The following is a 20548-nucleotide window of genomic DNA, read 5'->3' as shown; positions in this document are numbered from 1 at the left end:
TCCATTTTTTTGCAACATTCAGCCTTTATTTTACAAAGAGGCAAAACACTCCATCTTAAGTCACCTAGGAAGCCAAGAGGGTCTCATCACTAAACCATATTGCCACATTACATCCCCTTTTTTTCCATGAAACAAATTGAAAAGGTTGTACTTCAAGTAGAAAGCGATCAACCCACAATAATTATTTCCTAAATTTACCCAGTTTGTTGCCTCTTTTTGTCTTCAAAAGCTTATACAACTGTAAGTGAACCTATCCTAAAAATGATTTCTAATTATTTTTTGGCTGGTATATAAGCATTATAAAACAATAATAAATTGTTCTTTTTATTCCCTCCTCATCAAAATAAAATGTAGCAAAACTTGCAATATCATGGATAAGCTAGAGTGGTAAGAGGTCTGGGCAAGTCTCTTACCATGATAATATCACAAAATACTGTACTTTGCAATTCAGTCTTAAAGCCAAAGCCGTTTGCAACATCACAGACCCACACTTGTGGATTACATGACTGCTTGGTTTTACAGTGCATAATAAATGCTAAATTTCAAGTTCCCAGACAGGGCAGCCTTTAATGTTGTTATCAACAAACCCATCCAAGAATAATGGGACTCAATTTTGCAGTTGCAAGACAATCTCGACATGGTTTGAAAAATTGATAAATTATTGTACAAGCAACCACCCTGATGTAAAAAAATAGATGGATAAGGTTTAGCATCTCAGCAGAGAAACTGGCATCCATAGTTGCAAATAAACATCCTGACCAGTTTTTAAACCTACTTTGCCAGATTTGAGGATTTATATATATAACTGGTGATAACTTTTGGTCTATTTTCAGAATTATTGTTATTCCATTATGCTAAATTTAAAACTTTAGAGAGATGATTTCACCCTTCATAATTCTTGTGGATTTCACAAAAATGTATGCAAAAGTACATGAAATACAAACATGTTCAATTTCTTGAACTAAGTCCTCAAAGTTCTGCCCAAAGCTGATTTTAGTTACACCTGATGTTGTGGTGACAATGCCTGAAGAAAAGGGAATACAAAATAATGCACAACCCCCTTGAATTATAGTACACAAATTATGCAATGCAACTGGATCCAATAGCTAAACATTCCTTGGACTAAATTTCACTTGATACATTTGACAATTTATTTGCCAATTAAGCTTAATTATCAGTCCCTTAACAAACACTCATTGGCATTCATTTAATCTCTTTTCTCAGACCAAACAATAAAATTTACTATATATACATGTAAGCTGCCTTGATTCTCATTTTAAAGTAATTTTTAATGCTCGTAGTAGACATGAAACACTACAAAAATAATTTAATAAAAAAATTGCTGTTTTTTGGAGGCTTTGAAACTCTGCTTGATTCTCTAACAGATAACATAAGCCCTAATACAAAATCATGCAAATTTGGCTGCTGGATCAAGTTTCATTTTGAGTCTCCTTGCCATCTACATTCACAGCACTAAATATAGGGCTATAATTGATTGAAAAAGAGGAATAAATAAATAAACACTTCCTAATAATTGAGTAGCAGTGAATGCTGCATGGAACTTTGTGCAAAAAAAATACGATAAACTCATCAAATTACCACCTTCAAAATAAATTTTACACGGAAAACATGATAATTTTTGGTAACAATAGAAAGAACCACTTTATTTTGTCCTTTCCAAGAACTCAAAAACTCTAGCAGTACAAAAATTCTTTACCAAGTAGGCCAACGAACATCACAAGAACACAAACATTCCTGCAAACATTCACTGTAATATTGAAATACAGTTTCTACTCAAGTAGTTTGCTTGATAAATGAAGGCATTCATCAGGTTTTATGCTTGACAGATGTTCCAAAATACAATGCAAATTACGTACTCTTGAAACCAAAATGTTTAACATAACATTGGTTCTTAAGAGCCCAACTAAAAGTAAAACAAGACTATTTTGCTTAGTGGAGCCAATGAATATTTATTGACAAATAGTAAAATGTGGACTATACACAAATATGCACTCGGAATACCTAAGACCAACAGCTTTACTAAATAAATTATGGAAGTTATCTACTGTACTGGGTACAAATATGTATAAAAAACAACCGCATTTAAAAAGAACAGATCCACTGCTCTCTCTCTACAAAAAATGTTACACTGTACAATTTTCTCCATGAAAAAAAAATGTATTCCTTTAGGCCTACATAAGCCATATTAAGTGTTTCTAAAACCACCAGACCCTTCTTGATAAGCATAAATTTTAATTCTGTATAGTTTTTGTACATAATGATACTACTACTTCTAAGCACCTATTTCTATAATAATGCGCTTGCACTGCTTCTCACTAATTTACTCTTCCTATATGTTTGACTGATTATTTTCTCTTTTTTTTTTTCATTTGATCAAGTGCTGTTTGAAAAGAAATCTGAATCTGTTCCAATGTTTTGGGAAAAATCAATAATCAATGTCTGGTGCAAGTGATATAATTTTAAAGTTCTAATGCTGATAAAATCTTATATTTCTAAAACCTTTTCTTCAAAACATTCCTTCAGAAAATAATGACATTGCAAGAAACCACCAGTCTGTTAAAAAAGACTAACTTAACATCAAACCCACAAGACAAAGAAAATGAAATGTGGCAAGAAGACAAAAATGTCAGCATTATCTGCACTGTTTCTTATTGGCCTAAAATCTCTCCAAGTAAGTCTAAGTTTGGTATTGATCCTGTGTATGTTGTCTCAAGATTACCTGGATTTATAGCAGACTGCTCCAAAAGAGAGGTAAAAGATGGGGCTTTATCCAGTGCATTAAGTGGTGAATAGGCATTAAACTGGGCATCACTGGGGCCTGAGCTAACTGAAGTTTGCCTCTCACTTATGTCTTTGTGTACCACTGAGGTTGGGTTTAGGACTTGATAACTGTTTTCATCAGACACTTTTCTTGCATTATGTGTGGCCTGAAATTTACCACCTTGTTGCAATAGAGAAGCAGACTGTTGAGAGGCAGTACTTCTATACATAATGGATGAATGTTGTGACTTTGGCACTGCTGGATTTAAGTCAGCATTTGCAGAAGGTGGCCTTCCTGTCAAAAGAGGGCCTGTTTGTAAGGTTGTTGGTGAAGACATTCGCATAGTTGGATTCACAACATAATCCCTATCAGACAGAATATTTTGAGAGGGATTTTGTAATACACCACGGAGAAGGCCTGCTTGACTAGATCCCACACTCTGCTGCATTCTAAAAGACAGATTCTCCGGTTGCTGGCTATTATTGTGGTACATGGGGAAAGAGTTACGTCGCTGATAATGATATGTAGCTGCCAGTTCAGCTGTAGAATTTGAACAAGTCTGGTCTCCTTGAAAGCCTGCAACTTGCTGTTGATACTGTGAATCGGAGTTAAGGAATACTTGCCCCTGTAAAGGAGGCATTGAAGTCTGCCGTTGATATATTGTTTGTGATCTAGGCATGGAATACCTTGTTAAATTGTGTGAACTGGTAGGCCTTACTAACCCTTTTCCTTGCGATGTTGGTAAAACTTGTTGGCTCCGAAATCGTTGAGAATAAAGCTGTTGAGACTGTGATGGCATATGAGACAATTTAGATGATGGTAAGCTGCTTTGAGAAAAGCGATAAAATGACTGCTGCTGCTGGTGATGCTGGTGCTGTTGCTGATGAGGCTGTGATGTTTGGCCTCTTTGATGATGTGAAGATTCAAATTGACGAGGAAACCCACCAGCTACAGAAGATATTGGATGATTGGACTCTTGAAGTATTTGTTGCTGGTCATTTGAAATCATGGGTATACCACCCCCATGGTATTTGCTAGTTGAGTAAGAATGTTGTAATCCAGAAGATGGGTGGCCAGCTGAACCCAATGCATATGGGGTTGCACTACGATGTGAAAATTGGTGATTAGATTGATCTTGGTTGTCAATGTAAGGTACTACTTGTTGAGCAAGCTGTGACTTACGAGCAAACTCTTTCAGTTGATGAGATTTTGGATGGTGACTTACTAGTGAAGTTTCAGGCACACAAGCCCTATCATCATCACAAGCTTGTATTGCAGCATTAGCTGGATGCTGAATAGTTTGTGTGGATGCACCGTCCTCGTTAAAACGAGCTTGAATAACATGATCGAAATAGCGCAACTGTTGTTGAATATACTCTTCACCTGTGCACAGGCCAGACACTTGATTCAAACCATTAACTAAAGCCCCTGGGGCTTTACTAGAATGTGAAGATTCGTTACAAGAAACAATAACATTTTTCTCTTGTTTAAAATCCGGTGGAACAAACGGAGATGATGACAATCCCTGTGCGTCAAAAGTCTCTGAGCTAATCGTGGTTGATATTCTGGGTGTGCTAATACAACCATCTTGAATGTACGAATTTTCTCGGGACCCAAAAGGTGTCTGATGTAATTGAGCTGTTGCATGACCAACCTGGCGAACCTGATTAGTCGTAGCTACCGAACTGGCAACTTCCGAAGCCTGCAGAAGACCATCCTGTCTCTGAAACTTGTTTACACATTCACCTCCAAGGGTACTGTTATCATCGGTCGACGGAGAAAACGAGTTCATCCCACTGCTCATGTTCTGTTCATGTTTCCTCTTTTTCAATAGGATTTGCTGCTAGCAGGGTAAGAAAAGATTAAACCAGAATTAGGAAAATAAAAAAATCCACGTGCATTAAACACAAATCGCAAGCTGAATAATTGTTAAATATCTACAACTTCTCACAACAAAGTGATCATTGCTTTTGGAGCTACAAAAAACACCATAAGCAACAGAAGCCAAAAAAACACACCTCACGAATGTGCAAGATAGCATTTGTGGACTTGTCAAAGCCATTTGCGAGTTGTTGCTGTTGCGGTTCTACCTTGCCCTCGCCGTCAGTTTGCTTCGCGGCCTTCCCGTTAACATTCATGCTGCGATTGCGGCTTTCGATGGCACGCTTGTGAAGATTTATCGCTTCTTGTCTCTCCAAATCTTGCAACACTGGAAGGGAATGTGCATATTTATTTTGGCACTCTGAATGATGTTTTCTGTAGCCACTGAAACGCTGCCGTATTCGATCCATAACGGCTTGGTGAGTCTGTCGTGAAGTCATTCCTCCGATGTTTTGGGAGCCTGCTTCGCTCTCCACAGTTCTTTTTACGTTCACCGATTGCCCTTGTGTCATCAAACACAAAAACGATACTATAGTGTTACAAAAGTGCGAATAACGCTAAAATAAAGACGCCAATCGCACAAGGCAACGTCTATGACCGATAGCTTGCTCAGAAGAGCTTTTCAAGAGTGGCCGATAGCCAGCCATTACTCGACAGCACCATCGCTCAGTGAGAGTCGTGACGTCAGAAGCATATTTTTGCCGTCCTTTGCCGTCGTGACATTTGCGTTTCTCAAATTACTCCTCCACAACACACACGTTACAAAATGATATGGGAATGAAATATCCGCCATACGATATGGCTCGCAATTTGTAAAAATATTTCGAAATTCATAATGGTTCCAAATCTCGCAATGGTTTCCATTTCCAACTATTTCCGATTATTGTAATGGTTGCGAAATTCGTATACAATCGCAATTTTCCACTTTCTTCGTGCTTCCGAAAGTTTGTTATGATCATGATTTCCAATTTTATTTTTTTATTAGTTGTAAGATTTTGGCGCATTTTTATACAAGTCTCAAGTTTCATTCTACCTTACATTTGCATACAATCAGAGGTCACTTGACATAGCAAGCATGCACTTCGAGCTCAGTGCGAGTTGCACCGAGTCAAAAACAAGTTCTTGGAGAAAAAAGCCCTCTTGGAGAAAAATGTTTTCACTCTTACGCTAAATTACGATCGGAAACTACGGATGTCGAAGCGAGATCACGATTTGCAGGAGTCCACAATGGCCGATGGAGACCTTAACGAAGAAGAACTAGTCGGAAATTTGTCCGAGTATGACTCGGCAAGCGAGAGCTCTGTTCCCGCCATAAAGTTCTGTCCTGACATCGGCTCCACGAGCAAGGACTCGACCGACTCTCAGTATGAAAATCTTTTTAACCAGGTGATGAACTCCGAACCACCTACTCCAGCTGACAGTAGAGGTCAGGAGGACAAACACTCTGATGATGAAGATTTGTGTGAGCTGATTAAACAATGTGAGTCCGAGGACTCTGTTGGAGCTACACTGAAAAGTGAAAAGCTCGCAAAGCTCATAAACGAGATGTTCAGGAGCAAAATGGGGGAGCAAACCCTAAAAGAAAAACTGGAGAGACAGGTTCGCCCAGAAAACTGTGCTTATGCCAGAATTACGCGCTGCAACACAGGCATATGGCAAGAGGGCTCAACGATAACATCTTGTAAAAATCTAGTATGTAATGTTTACAGTGCGACGCGCCTTACGGTGGCCACCTAAAGTTTTTCACCGCAACTTGTCCGCCAATCAGGATGTGTAAATTTGATTGACAGTCACGCCTCCTTGCAAAGTTCGCACTGTTGTAAGGTGAACGCCGTTGCATGGGTTTTTGAGTTGACGTATTTATACGTAATTGTCAAATGTGAAAGTTTGTTGGGTGGCTACGGTAAGGCGCGTTGCACTGTAATGACCTTTCCACGCACGTGGAGTACTCTGTGTGTAATAATTAACTACCTTGGGAAAAAAAGAGCCGTTCCTCAGCACCAGCGAGCAGAGTGGTATCGACTTTTGTTGCCAGCAAACTCTTATATATAGTTTCACGTCTCCAGCCAGGAAATTGGTTTTTATATCAACAGAGTTTTCCCGGCTTGTAAGAATCATAGTTTCCCAGCAAGCAAACCTTGTTTAGAATAAAATATGACGCTCGTCGGCGCCATTTCATCATGACTTGTGATATTTACGGCATTGAAATCAACAAACTGAATTTATTTTGTCCCAGCGTTCAGCACAGAAAAGTAATCTTAGGTCTTTAATACCACAAGCTGAAAAGACCTGCAAGTAACAGTTTCATTTTAGAGTAATTTTCAGTAGTTGTCTACTTGTAGAATTCCAAATAAATAGTTAATGATTACGGCTAACAAGTTGTCACGTTCATAGATGCAGTACAGTGGAATTCGATCGTTATATCGAGGTATCGTTATAACGAGACTCCCGATATAACGATATTGCCTTAAAATAACCGAAAATATCTTTATATCGGGGTAAAATTAACATGTGCTTGTTTACTACTGTACATATTGTTTAATTAAACTTGTAATGAGTATGAAATGACTCACAATTTGCAAAGCATTAGACGTTATCAAGGTTACACAACAAAGTCTGTGGTATGAATCGTAAAAGGGAAACAAAACAAAACAAAACTTAAACATTTGAAGTTGTATCTGTGTACTGATGCTGTAATATCGTTATATCGGGGAAGCTTTTACGCTCGGTACGCTAAGAACTCAGCGTTATATCGGGAATATCGTTATACTGAAGATCGTTATATCGGGGTTCTGTCCCATACATTTTACTGTAACTTTTGCCGGGACATAGCATGTTTATCTTTATACCGGGGATATCGTTATATCGAGGATCGTTGTATCGCGGTTCCACTGGAATAACATTTCCCTATCGCACGAACCTTCCACCCTCCCCCCTCAGTTGCTACCTGTACCAAACCTGTACCGTCCTACAAACATCGAACGCACTCGCCTAAGCTTCGATTACCCCTAGTATACTTTCTTATCTACGCGCGACAGAACCTTTTAGAATTTTTGAAAAGACGCAAAAACGCTCAATGACGTTACCGATATGCCTTCCTCCAAATCGCAAAGAAGTGCGAATTTACACACACGTTTCTTTTGGGCCTTTGTGTTTAAGGCAACATGACACTTAAATATCAAGCTGGCGTGGATGGCCCGAGAGGCTTAATTAATGGAATTTGCGATATCACAGCCATGGTGGATTTGAAACCCACATCCATTTATATGGTAAGTGCAGTTTTTCGGGTGAAAATCAATAATTCCTTTACTTTTGTGTAAAGAGTTTATAAATCGATTTTTAAAAAAATCCAAAACAGGAACATTCCTATTTTTATTTAAGAACCTCTTATTTTGGGGCTGCTGAGCGTTATTATTATTTATGTTTGGATTTAAAAAAACTGATTGATTTAGATTTATTTTATTTTATTTTTTCTGATCTATTTTATTTAAAAAAAACTTAAAATTAAATACGAGGTTAACCAACTTGACTTCAGAAAACAAAGAAACATAATCAGAATGCGATAATTGCGTTACACATCGGACAAATGGCAAAAAAAAATGCATGTTTCTATCATCTGTTGCACTTTCTCCTCTCTAGATACCATTTACTAGCAGTCGGCAAACAAAAGCAATGAGGACTGAGTACTAAAAATGATTGGATTTTAATATTTGGGCTCCGGGCTCCATAGCAAAACTTTCAGGGCTCCGGGCTCCACAGCTAGAAACGATCAGGGCTCCAGGCGGAGAAATGATCGGGCTCCGGTCTCCACAGCGAAAAAAATCCAGGGCTCCAGAGACCGCCCCCCCTTTGGGACCCTGTCTTTTCCGGGTATAAATTGAACTCAGTTTACGATTTTTCATGATAAGTTGAGAGAACCTCATCTAAACATTATGTTTTCTAACAGTACTGTATTTTTGTTCGGTATTAGGGCTGTCTCTTGTGCGAAAGTTGTCACTAGTCTCTAAAGGTCCTTGTTTTAGACTAAGGTGATGGATCTACCAGAGATAATGCTAATCTCTGACGAATCTCTATTGAGTGTCCAACCTCTGTATTTGGGTTTATTTTCCTATTAGAATACAGTGTACATTTCTTTTACCTTTATTTATACTACCTACATAAATTGAATGTTTTTTCTTGTAAAAGCCAATAACATTTTTGGCTGGAAAAAACAGACACAAATTTGCATTAAATAATATTGCCACACCAAAAAAAAGGAAAGTGTTTGCTTGCTGAGGGACACAGGGACACTGTGACAGATATATCCTGACCCACAACAGCAAAGTTTCGGCCATGTAAATTTTTGCTCTATAATTTATGTAATATGACTCTTACCTTTAATTACCCTGGGTGCCAGAGGAATTTTTAAAAAGGGAGTTTATAAGAAACCTCGACGGCTACGGCGACGAAAACGTCACTTCAAAATATAAGTTTGAGCTATGTTACGTATTTCATGATTATTCCATCTTGTTTATATTATTCAATATGGGCGAAGTGTTTTAAAACTGGATTGGTTCGGACGGATTTGAAGTAAAGAGTGAGACTGAAAGATTCACTGTAGTTTGTCCACGTTGTCGTCAAAACCTTCAATTTGGTCATTTCACGTAGTAGTTTTGACGAGTACGGCAGAGAATTGTTCAAAAATGCGTGCTGCACGTGCAGCACGATCATTTTGGTTCTTTCAACCAATAATAGGGAGCTTAAGCAACGACAACGGCGACGGCAACGAGAACGTCACAAATTTGCATATTTAGTAGGCAAAAACAATAGCTTTGCACGCCCTGCACGTGCGTTTTTCACTTTTGTCCATTTCTTTGCCGTCGTCAGCAAAACTACAACGTGAAATAGCCAAATTTAAGGTTTTATGGACAACGTCATTACTTGAGGATAAATTTTCATTTTCTACCCTTAATTGAGCGCCGTTCCTACCACCGTCATTTTTGAGGAAGTACCACACCCCCGTCATATTAAAAAAGTTGAAATAGTAACGAAGCGATTACAATAACGCGAATTTATATTTTGAAATGACGTTCTCGTTGCCGTTGCCGTTGTCGTTGCTTAAGCTCCCTGATATTACTGCGTTTTGGCGTTGTCGTTGTCGTAGCCGTCGTCGTTTCTTAAACTCCCTTTTTTGTCGAGTTCAGAGAGAGCGCTGAGTGTTGACTTGGAATCGCTGGGCGTTCTCTGCCAACTTGAAAAAAAAATCCTCTGGCCCTCAGGGTAACCTTTAATGTTAAGTTCTTTTCCCAAATGACGGTAGAATGACTGAAGAATCTCGTTTCACCTGGAGAAATGGCAGGCGCTAAGGTAGCGTTTACACGAACACGGTTTCATTTTTAACCGCATCGTTTTCAATGCGGTTACACCTTCTGTTTACAGGACACCGATCGAGACTGTTGCCGAAACCGTGCCGATTTGCAACCGCTGCCAAAAGTGGAGCGTTTTCAAAACGATGCGGTTTCATCCGTCGTGTAAACAGCGAAACCGCATCGATTTGAATACGGTTACTATTTTTGCGCGAAATTTGCATTGTTCAATTCAAAATATACTGAATTTAGCACGTAGTGCAGCACGACTTGAATTTTCTGGCGAAAACGGTTCCGTGTAACCACTTCCAAACCGCATCGATTTTGACGCGGTTTCGACGTCATGAAACCGTGTCGATGTGAAACCGCGTTCGTGTAAACGCTGCTTAATGCATGTGGATGTGCAATAAAGGAAAAGAAGCTTACCTTTCCTTCGAAAATAAAATAAGGAACGGGAGCGTTGCGATAAAACCACGCAAAAAGCCCACAGAACAAATACAAAAGGCAACTTTGGTTTCTCCAGAGACGGTTAGAGCGGACCAAACATCTAAATATTGAGTGAGGAAATCAGCTTTCACATCAACTTAGCCCGCATAGCAAGCGTTTCCAGCAGGCGAGGAGCGAACGCTTTTTTGGGCCGCGCTAGAATAGGGCGAGCGCAAAAAAAACATGGAGGTGGGAGGGGAACCAAAACATTAAAAATCTTCCACGAAAACGCTTGCTACACAGGCTAACATCAACTAGATCAATCGACAGCTGTCAAAGAAAAAGTTCATAGCGCAACAAACCTATTCGTCACATGTCGCGCCACACCCGATCTGTCGTAGCGCCCAGCAAGCTTGCCTGTTGACATTTTCGCTAAAAAAAACACGCTTTTCCTTTTCCTAAATAAAAACTATGCTATCAAGCAATGGTTTGAAAGAACCCCTGCCAGCAAGGGATTTGCAAGCACATAAATTCTCCAGCCCGCAACAAAATGCCTTGGGAGCGGATTTATTTGCTTATGGGCTCTTTTGAGCCCTCCTGATATGGAGGAAATTTTGGGAAAACACAATGAAACGTGACTTTCACGTGCCAAAATGCATCAAGCCCTTGTGAAAGGTATTTTATTGCCATAGTGCAGGTGATTCAGCTTGTAAAAAAGAGATGCTTAGAAGCGTTATCCTTGCTCACTCCTGTGAATTATGAGCTCAATTTTAATGAAACCTGACATTGGCTCTGTCAATGGCTCACTCTGTTCTCCAATGGTTCCATTCACTGACTACTTGTCCAAAAACACCTAGGGACATTGGGGATGAGAATAAAATTGGAGCCAAACTCGAAAGGTACAAGGCAAACTACTCACCTTGCTCTGACACTAGTTTTGGGAGGGCATCATCTGGCTCCTGAATTTTCTAAAGTGGTCGCCAAGTCCATAAAGTTACTGTCGAAATTCTCACTGCGACCACTGTCGTAAGCGACCAGCTCTAGTTACGACCACCAATCTAAAACCCCGTTTTAAATGTCATTTAAACTCTCTCATTGAAAGCTCTCGTAAGCGACCTTTCCCGTAAGCGACCGCGGCCACTTTTGGGATTACCCAACTGGACTTTTTCATTGTTTTTAAGCTCTCGTAAGCGAACACTCAGAGTCTCATCTATGTATGTCAACACTTTAATAAAAACGCAGCCCACTGCCCTGAGAATTTGGAAGAATGTGACAGACCTGCAGTGGCCTCTCTTTTTTACCGGTCTGTGGTTACAAATAATTATGAAACCTTCAGTTCACAGTTTTGCTTTGACTAGCATGTGCTTGAGTGATTTACCCCTCTTGTATGATATGTAAGGAGGTTTCTTGAATATGTTTGCCATCAATGGCTAGTTTTCAATAAAACTCCAGTTGCGCGTCAGTATTGCTTAAATAGTTGACACTAATGGGTTGTATGTTGTGACAAATGGTAAAAAATTTTCTGTGGTTTTGGCTTTGACGACTGTCTTCCAGAAAAATTGACCTCAGATAGTATTCTTTCGATGGGCTGCTTAGGGTAGCCTCTCTCTTCAAGGAGGGCTTTGATTGGTTTGGCTGGGAATCTCTTTAAGGATATTTTTGCAGATGTGAGTGAGAGTAAAGAAGTTCCTGACTGTTATCTTTAGTACCATCAATTGATGAATTCACAAATCCCAGAGACTTTTGCTGAAAGCTCTCGTAAGCGACCATCCTCCATTGTTTATAATATTGGTCGCTTACGAGAGCCCATTCTTGTAAGCGACCAGCTGTAGTTGCAACCACTTTCTAGAATTCCCTGGGTGGTCGCTTACGAGAGCTTCGACTGTAGTAGCCATTTTTTTTTTCAGAAAGAAAAAAGAGATACCTGAAAAATGCATTAAAACTGCCGATTTAAAAATTTAAATCACTCAACAATAACGCCAAATGAGAGCTCTTGCAAAGTTCCGCTGTTACTGAGTTTTGTGTTCCCCCATGTTATCTGTTCCCCCCAGGTTCCCCCGAACACTGGGCACTAGTGCTGTGTGTTCCCCCTTCTTTCCCCATAGAACATTTCAGTGCTACGTGTTCCCTTCAAGACTCAAGAATACAACAAAACAAAGAGAAATATGAAAATAAAGGAAAGCAATCACGCCATAACGATAAATATGATAGCAGAATATGAATACAGAAAGTATCCTAAACATTCCTAAAAGCTAACCTTAGGCCTAAAAAATTTTGTTTAGGCCTAATTAGGCCTAAGGTTAGCTTTTATGCATGTTTAGGATACTTTCTGTATTGGTGAAACGATGAACGGTGAAAAAATACTAACACTGACATGTTCTATGGGTAGGGAAGAAGGAACACACAGCACTAGGGCCCAGTGTTCGGGGAAACAGCAAAGGAGACTAATTTTGCGCATGCGCCTCATCACCCCAAAAAGCTCTTGAATTCAGTCAAATTCATTCGAAACGCGGGAACATGAGAAATGTTGGATGTAGTGCTGGCATCGTTAATATTCATCTCATGTTTGCAAAAGGACGGCACACAATGAATGCAAAGATGATGAGTCGATCATTTTACCTTATCTTTATGACTGATACTGGTTCAATACAACGGGAAATACGGCGAAGGATCACAAATGAAACGAAGATGGCTAGTCAAAAGTGTGGCGATGAACTGCGGAACTTGCAAGGAGCAGAGGATAGTTTTGCCTTCCTAGCGTTGTTTTTCCTTATTTAAGAGACTTCAACTCAGAATGGAGTGCTGTTTAATAATAAAGTAAGTCGGATTTAAATTGAAATGCGAGTTTACATTAAAAAATATGGGCTAACTGGCGTTTGAACCGAGGACAACGATAAACCAGCTAACAAGATGGAGTCGAAAAATGGCAGCCCAACTGGTGAAGAACATCTCAATTCGCTATAAAGCTTCCCAACCTTGAAATTTTGAACCACATGGTCGACGTAGAGTCGGGAATTGTTTTGGAGAAGAAACAGGGCTGATTTAGCTTGATTTTGAATCTTGAAGCGAACAGATTAAGTTCAAGACGCAGGGCTTTACTTTACAAGTGCTCCAGATTATTTAAATTTCCTTGGCAAAAAATATTTTAATTTCCTTTTCGAGACTTTTGTTATAGGCGGTGACAGGAAAATTCTCGCATGCTGTAGTAAGCCCAACAACCAAAGAAAAGATTTGTGTAAAGAAATTGTCATTTAAATTGGCAAGGTTCAACACAGCAGGTTTCGTGTGATACGGTGTTGTCTACAAAATGGCTCCGAATCTTGTTATGATATCATCTCACTCTGCCCTATTGTGTCTTTGACTTGGCAAACTTTTACGTCTGAAAATTAAAAAACTGAAAAAGCATTAATTTGAAGCTTTTTACTGGATTGCCAAACCCAGTCCTGAGTCGGAATCTGGGTTTCATTTCGTGATCGTGGGTTTTTTTGTTATTTTTTTCCCGTGTTGGGAAAGGTCTTGCCTGTCGCTCCCCTGCGAAGTGGTGTCTTTGTGCGTATTTTGTTAGGTTTGATGGGGCTGGGGTAATGGGTAGATTTCACTGGGGCACACAGGAGAACATTTAATTAACCTGCAATGCAATGGCGTCGAAAGTCGTTGTAACGCGAATGGCGTTTTAGTGGATCTTTAAACAAATTATGCCCTTATGGAGCTGAAGAATGGAACGTCAATGGGATGAACAAGAAAAGCGCTGAAACATAAATATCTGGAATCTTTAAAGCGACGAGTAACGATCTTCGACAACAATTTCATTTTTCGCCGTTTGATATCAAGTGAGCTTTCTTTCTAATATTTTATTAACTTGGAACTATATAAAACAGTGAAATCAAATGCAAATTTTTGATGGATTTAACAAACATTGAAGGAATCGAACGCCTTGAATGCATCACAGTGTTTACTGAAGTCGCATCTAAGTTGTCTGGCAATTTACATTTACCGGTATTTTGTACTCAACTCCCAGGAAGGGGGGGGGGGGGGGCGGCCACTCATACCCTGACCCTGTTTAAGACAAATATCGCTGATTTTCCTACCCTGTTTAAGACAGAATTCCGATTTTTGATACCCTGTTCAAGACATTTAACCCAGTTTAAGACAAAAATTGATAAATCGATACCCTGATTAAGACAAAAAATGATAAATTCGATACCCTGTTCAAGACAAAAATCCCGAAAAACATAAAGCCCTTATAAAGGAGTAACCCCCCCCCCCCCCCCCCCGGGACTCAACTCTGCAAAGGTAAATGAAATCTTGTTGTCTCTTTTGTGCTTCATTATTTACGGAAATTTCTTTAATTGCATATGCATTGTGACACGGATCGTGTTTCTTGTTTGAAATAAGAAGGGTTTTTGCCTCTAATAGCAAATATGTTGTTTGTTTCAATAAATTTTTCGCTGGAAAAGGATTTTGTGATATTTTCTGCCTTTGTGAATTTAATATCATGTTGTGTATTGAATTTTCGACCTTAACAAATTTGCTTACCTGGGTTGAAATGTGATACGGGAGGATTTTTTTAGTAGTGCTTTGTAAACAGGAAGGGTTGTCGAAAATAAACAGGTCTGTTCGAAGCGTGCTTGAGTTTCATCAAAATGAACCCCAAAATCAGCAAAAAATGTGACGCTGATGAATAATAAAGTAGCTGCTATTTCCAAAATAATGGAATTACCTGGTGATAAACAACCTCGTCTTGGAGAGTAAATTGTTAACTTTGCAGAAACAATGGTCAACCTCAATAGTTAGGCGATTGTGATCTTTGTGTTGAATTCGCACATATCTTGTTAAACTTTATAACACTTGAAAGAAAAAGAAAACTAACAAAAACAAAAACCCGGTATCTTGCCATCATTTCACACAGATGCTTCACTGTTTCGCGATCGAGTAAACACGCCGCGGTATTAAGCTTGATCACGGCGCCCGCTGAATTCGATGCCACTTTCGATTTTGCGATTTACTTGTTCAGCCAAAAGTACAATGACAAAGTTCAACTTAGCAAAAATCTCCCAAATGTTTTTCGCTGAAAGTAACTTTTTATATTCGCGGTTCAAAATGACATGTAATGTTGTTTTCATGTCGTAATTTATTCTCGATCGACCGTCCTGAAAACTTCCTTCTGTTCTTCCTAAAAACTGTGTATGAATATTTATTTACTTTTGCATCAATATTTGTTTTGCATAAAGCAAGCTAACAAAATTTCTACCTTGCTTAGTTTGCGTTGTTGAGCGTTAAAATAGAATTTTCGGTCCTACGCTTCTGTTACAAAGTGGTATATTTTTAGTTCACCCATCCAGATACTAACCCTGCCGGACAGGAAAACTTCAGTGAACATTTGTATTACAAAGCCGGACGCTCAGAGTGCACGCTTTAACTTGTGCTGTAAAGAAGCTGTGAGGGAACTTGAAAGATCAGCATTTCAGCCTACAAGCCAATGTTTTTCGATTCCCTTCTTTCTGGGTTTAGTACTTTGCTAGTAACCACATGTCTCCTTAGGGCGTTACTCAGAGGAGGTTGGACAGCAGCGTGCAAGGCGTCATGGGAAATTTTTATTTTTCAGTCAGTTGCCTCCAGACTTCAAGGGAAACACATCTCTGCATTGTAATCAACATGGACGCCATTGATAGACAGGATGCAGAGTCAACTTCTCAACTTCTTCTTCCAGTTGCTTCTTCTTACATTGCTGTGACATGCTCAATTTATTTACTTTCTCTGTTCTAAGCCGGCTCTTTTTGATGATCAATGGGCTTTTTGCCCATTTTGGTTTCGAGAAAAAATTCCTTTTGAAAGCGGCAGGTATTTTTTGCAGATTGCAAGTTGCAGGTTGAAATTCATTATAACTGAAAAACCGCTGGGAAAGCGATAGACTTGACGTGACTGTTACACGAATAGCTAACCTAAGGCCTAATTAGGCCTAAAAAAGAGTTTTTGGGCTTAAGGTTAGCTATTCATGTAACAGTCACGGTAAGTCTATCGCTTTACCTTTCTTTTTAGTGCCAGCGGTTTTCCAGTTACACTGAAATTTCAACCTGCAACGCCTGCAACCTGCAAAAAATACCTGCCGTTTTGAAAGACGAATGTTCGTTTTGCAACTGAGCGAGGAAATTAGATGCTCTGAAGTCAGCGTCAGTTCTATTAAAAAACCCAGTGTTGATTTTGAGGTAGGGTATAAATTTTCTTGTTTTAGAATCATGCATTGTTGGAAATTTGCATGTATTTGAGGCTTGAGCCATCGTCGTTCTAAACTGTGTGAGAACAGATTTTCCTGGCTTATATTAATTGATGCACAACATGTTTAATTTAGAAATCGTTCTTCTCATGTTGTAGTGTGACCCTCAAGAAAGCGACCAGGAGAGCATCCTCCTCAGAAACAGCCATTGCACAACCGGCAGGTACAAAACACAGGTCACAGGGCACAGGGCACAGGGCACAGGTCATTGTTTTACCAATACAGAAAGTATCCTAAACATATAAGAGCTAACCTTAAGCCTAAAAACGTTTGTTTAGGCCTAATTAGGCCTAAGGTTAGCTTTTATGAATGTTTAGGATACATTCTGTATTAGTAAAACAATGACCTGTGACCTGTGACCTGTGCCCTGTGACCTGTGTTTTGTACCTGCCCTTGCACAACTGCATCAAGCTCCAATGGAAACTTTGCCAGTTGCTCCATTGTTAGATGTTGACGGATGAATGTTGGTGCAACTGTTCGTCTTTCCCAGAAAAGGCTGGCCATGGAATATTTTTTGGTCAAACATTAAAGGATGACAAAGAGGAAAATGAGGACATTCATGAGGAAGGAAAGGTTTTATTGTTTGTCACATAATGGACTGGAAAACTGTAAATAGTCTGTCCTTAAAATTAAAAATATAATTTTAGTTCACCATGTCACTGAAAGTTGCCCTTGGTAGACAGGTAGTTCAGGTATCGTAATGTTTCAAAACATATCTTAACATAAACTAAGTCACCTATGCTTACTATCTGAAATAAGATATCAATCCATTTGATAGAGAAATGCTGCTTATCTTGTGAAGATAGCCCCTTGGTAGTCAAATTGCTCACATGACAGTACTTTCAGCAGTAGTGAAATTTCAGGAGATAAAAATGTGCTGTACACGTTGGTGTTTTAAGGTATTGGTGGTGCCCACGACAAGCCAAGACATGAATTTTTGAAAATGGCACAGAGAAAAATAAAAGCAAACTGTCAGGTCCAAGTGCAGCTGAGACCAGAGCCAACTAATGGAAAGGACAAAAATGCCATAGCCATTGACTTGAACCAATGTTAATGGATGGTTTCATTGGTTACATTGCCAGAGAATTCACAGGTTTATTGCATACACTAATTAAAAATGAGAAATTGTTGACGTACAGGTAACTGTCCACCGCATCGTGGTTTTTTTTAATAACCTTTAATTTCAATACTAAGAGAGGAAAAGTGGGAAAAGTATGTTATGACAAGGTGCCACAGTGCTCAGTGAAATAATATTAAGAATTGCTTAAGAATGTCTTACAACTACTGTCTATTTGTATCTGTAACAATACTGTTGATTTTGTTTAATTGCCAATGAGCAAGCCGAGGGAAGACGTGAGGCTTGCCAGGCGGCCAGCTTAATGTCACTCGAAGTAGGGCAGCAGGCAGAAAAATTCTCGATTGTGCCATGAAAAGTGTAATGTAAGGCTACGTAGTGTAATGTAAGGTTCCCTGGAGATTTAGTGGGGACCAATGAAAGCGCGTGTTTTGATGTGTGATGTCATTAGACAAACTTGCATGATGTGCGCCACTATTGATGATCTCGTGTTCGGAGTTAAGTGAAAACACATTTTTTCCTACTTCCCTGACCATTTTGTTGTGTACACTTGCTTTGAGTGTTCTTATCGGCTGCTGTTGTCAATTACGGATTAAGGCCCGCGAGTAGAGCAGTATGTGTTGTCTGCAAAGTACACAATTAAGTAATGATCCGTGTAAGGTGGATAGTAATTTCCTTTGTTATGCGGCAACGGGGCTTTCCCCACATAGGAATGTTATCATTTTTACACAGAGAATGCATAAACCTACAGGAAAGCTGTTAACGCAATAAAATTCATTTACAGCCCACTTTGAAAGGGTGTTTTTTTGTGTTAAAAGATTTTGACCAATCACAAGAGTTGAAAACAAAAGCCAAGAAACGTTTACAATTTTACATGTTCCCCACATACGATTTCTGTGGAATTCATTTAAACTGAGACCAGACGAAAGATGGAAGATGGTTGGAAAGTAAGGATGAATATAATACTGCTTTTATGAAGTTTTCTTAACTTTTGCTGTTTAAGCCAATCAGAAGTAAGTACAGACAAAAGAAAAGTTATCACCTTTTTGCATACCAATTGAATTCCAACATATTCGTTGCCGTTGTTGCTATCGTTTTTATCTGGACCGTTTCTTAAACGATAAATTTGACTTGTGATTCATGGCTATAATTATCTTGCAAAATAGAAATTCTACACGTGAAACAACTTTCATGTGCGAGAGAGTTTGATTCCCTGTTACATGTTTCACACACGCTTTAGCAATTTTTTACATGCCACTGATTTTATTCAACTTAATTATTGTATATTCCTGTTAAAATTATGGCTGTTCAAAAATTACAGCAGTATTTTCCATATTGTTGCAAAACAAGTTGACATCTACATTGTTGTTGGAAAAACGAAGTGTGCAATTTCTATTATTTCGAATAAAAAAATTACAACTACTGTTGGGTATTTTGGAACTCTGATACAAATCTGCAAACTGTTTCGTTGGCACTTAGCGATAGCTATTACTAGTTTACTGGTATTAACTATTCATAAGTATAAAATCTATGAACATTTTTTTTATTGCTGAGCCTCATAGAAACTTAACTTTCCATGGTAGTGCACTGTAAGTGCACTACATACTATGTCATCAGGTTATGAGAGTGTAAAAACTGTATATCATTCAATATTTATTTATTTTTGTATCAATATTTGTTTTCCATAAGGGAGGCTAACAAAATCTGCACCTTGCTTGGTTTGCATTTTTTGAGAATTAAAATACAACTTTCGGTCCTTTTTTTCTCACAGAAAGTCGTATATTTTGAGCTCACCCATTCAAATACTAACCCTGCCGGACAGGGATTAACTGCAGTGAGATTTTGTTTTGGAAAGGTATCAGGCTTGTGGTGATATAGAAGTTTCAAGGAACTTGAAAATGGTCAACATGCCTCAAATCAATGTTTCTCCATTCTCTTTTATTTTCTTCACTCTTTCTGGGTTTAGTATTATACTAGTAACCACATGTCTTCTCAGGGGGGCTATTTACCTAAGACATCTACCCTGGCACTACAATGACACACAGTACCAAAACAATATCGTGTATTGTTAGAGCTACATATTAGGCAAAGACAAGTTGAATCTCCTGAAAAACAAATTATGCAGCTCAGTTGACAGTTATGAAATAAAGCGCTGTGTGACTGCACTCAGACAGTCTGAGGTCGTTCGTTTTCACTCCCTCCTCTCCCCATCTGATGTACCTCATTGGAAAGCTTGTTCTTGATGCCATTGCAACTGTTGCATCTGAGAAGCCCTTAATAACATGCATAAGTGGAGTATGGAAAGATAAACATGCGGGCTTTCCTCTGCAAGAACTTATAGCAGTACCGATCTTTGGAGTATTAATTTTGCAAGATTTTTTGGGGAAGATTTGCAAAAAGAAATATTAGTCCCAAAATCTGCTCTTAGAACTCTGGAAAACAAATTATGGGCAGGAATTTCCTGAAACACTGTCGTTTGTATCAAGCACAGGTTGATTTAAGATAATTCAAAATCAGTAAAGAAAACTTTATTTGCACTGACCAACATATTTTGATCATCTGTAACATCTGGTTCAGCAGCTCAATTCAATGAAGCTGTGTACTAATAATAGTTCCCTAAAGAAGCTTCAATCAATATGGTCTCCACTTTGATTGAAAATTTAAAGGAATAAAAGAGATTATGATTGTCTTTTATTTTTCTTGTTGCTGTAGAAGTTACCGCCATAAATGGCACAGTCTTGGAAACCACGGACTGCACCGTTATG

At 38.9% G+C, this 20548-nt stretch overlaps 1 protein-coding gene across 2 annotated transcripts; it reads right to left on the bottom strand.

The window, feature by feature from the left end:
- Window positions 1-308: 308 nt before the first annotated feature.
- On the bottom strand, window positions 309-5334 carry LOC138000824 (mastermind-like protein 3). 2 transcript variants are annotated; one of them, XM_068847486.1, is made up of 2 exons: window positions 4801-5334; window positions 309-4622 (listed from the first exon to the last, which is right to left on the bottom strand). In XM_068847486.1, the coding sequence occupies exons 1-2, from the start codon at window positions 5173-5175 to the stop codon at window positions 2670-2672; spliced, it is 2328 nt and encodes a 775-aa protein (XP_068703587.1). In that variant the 5' UTR covers window positions 5176-5334; the 3' UTR covers window positions 309-2669. The 2 variants fall into 2 exon arrangements, with proteins under 2 accessions (XP_068703587.1, XP_068703586.1); XM_068847485.1 differs by having other exon boundaries at window positions 309-4625; window positions 4801-5328.
- Window positions 5335-20548: the final 15214 nt, after the last annotated feature.

This window comes from Montipora foliosa, chromosome 4, assembly GCF_036669935.1.
Source record: "Montipora foliosa isolate CH-2021 chromosome 4, ASM3666993v2, whole genome shotgun sequence".
Lineage (NCBI taxonomy): Eukaryota > Metazoa > Cnidaria > Anthozoa > Scleractinia > Acroporidae > Montipora > Montipora foliosa.
This window is presented reverse-complemented; position numbering and strand designations above follow the sequence as displayed.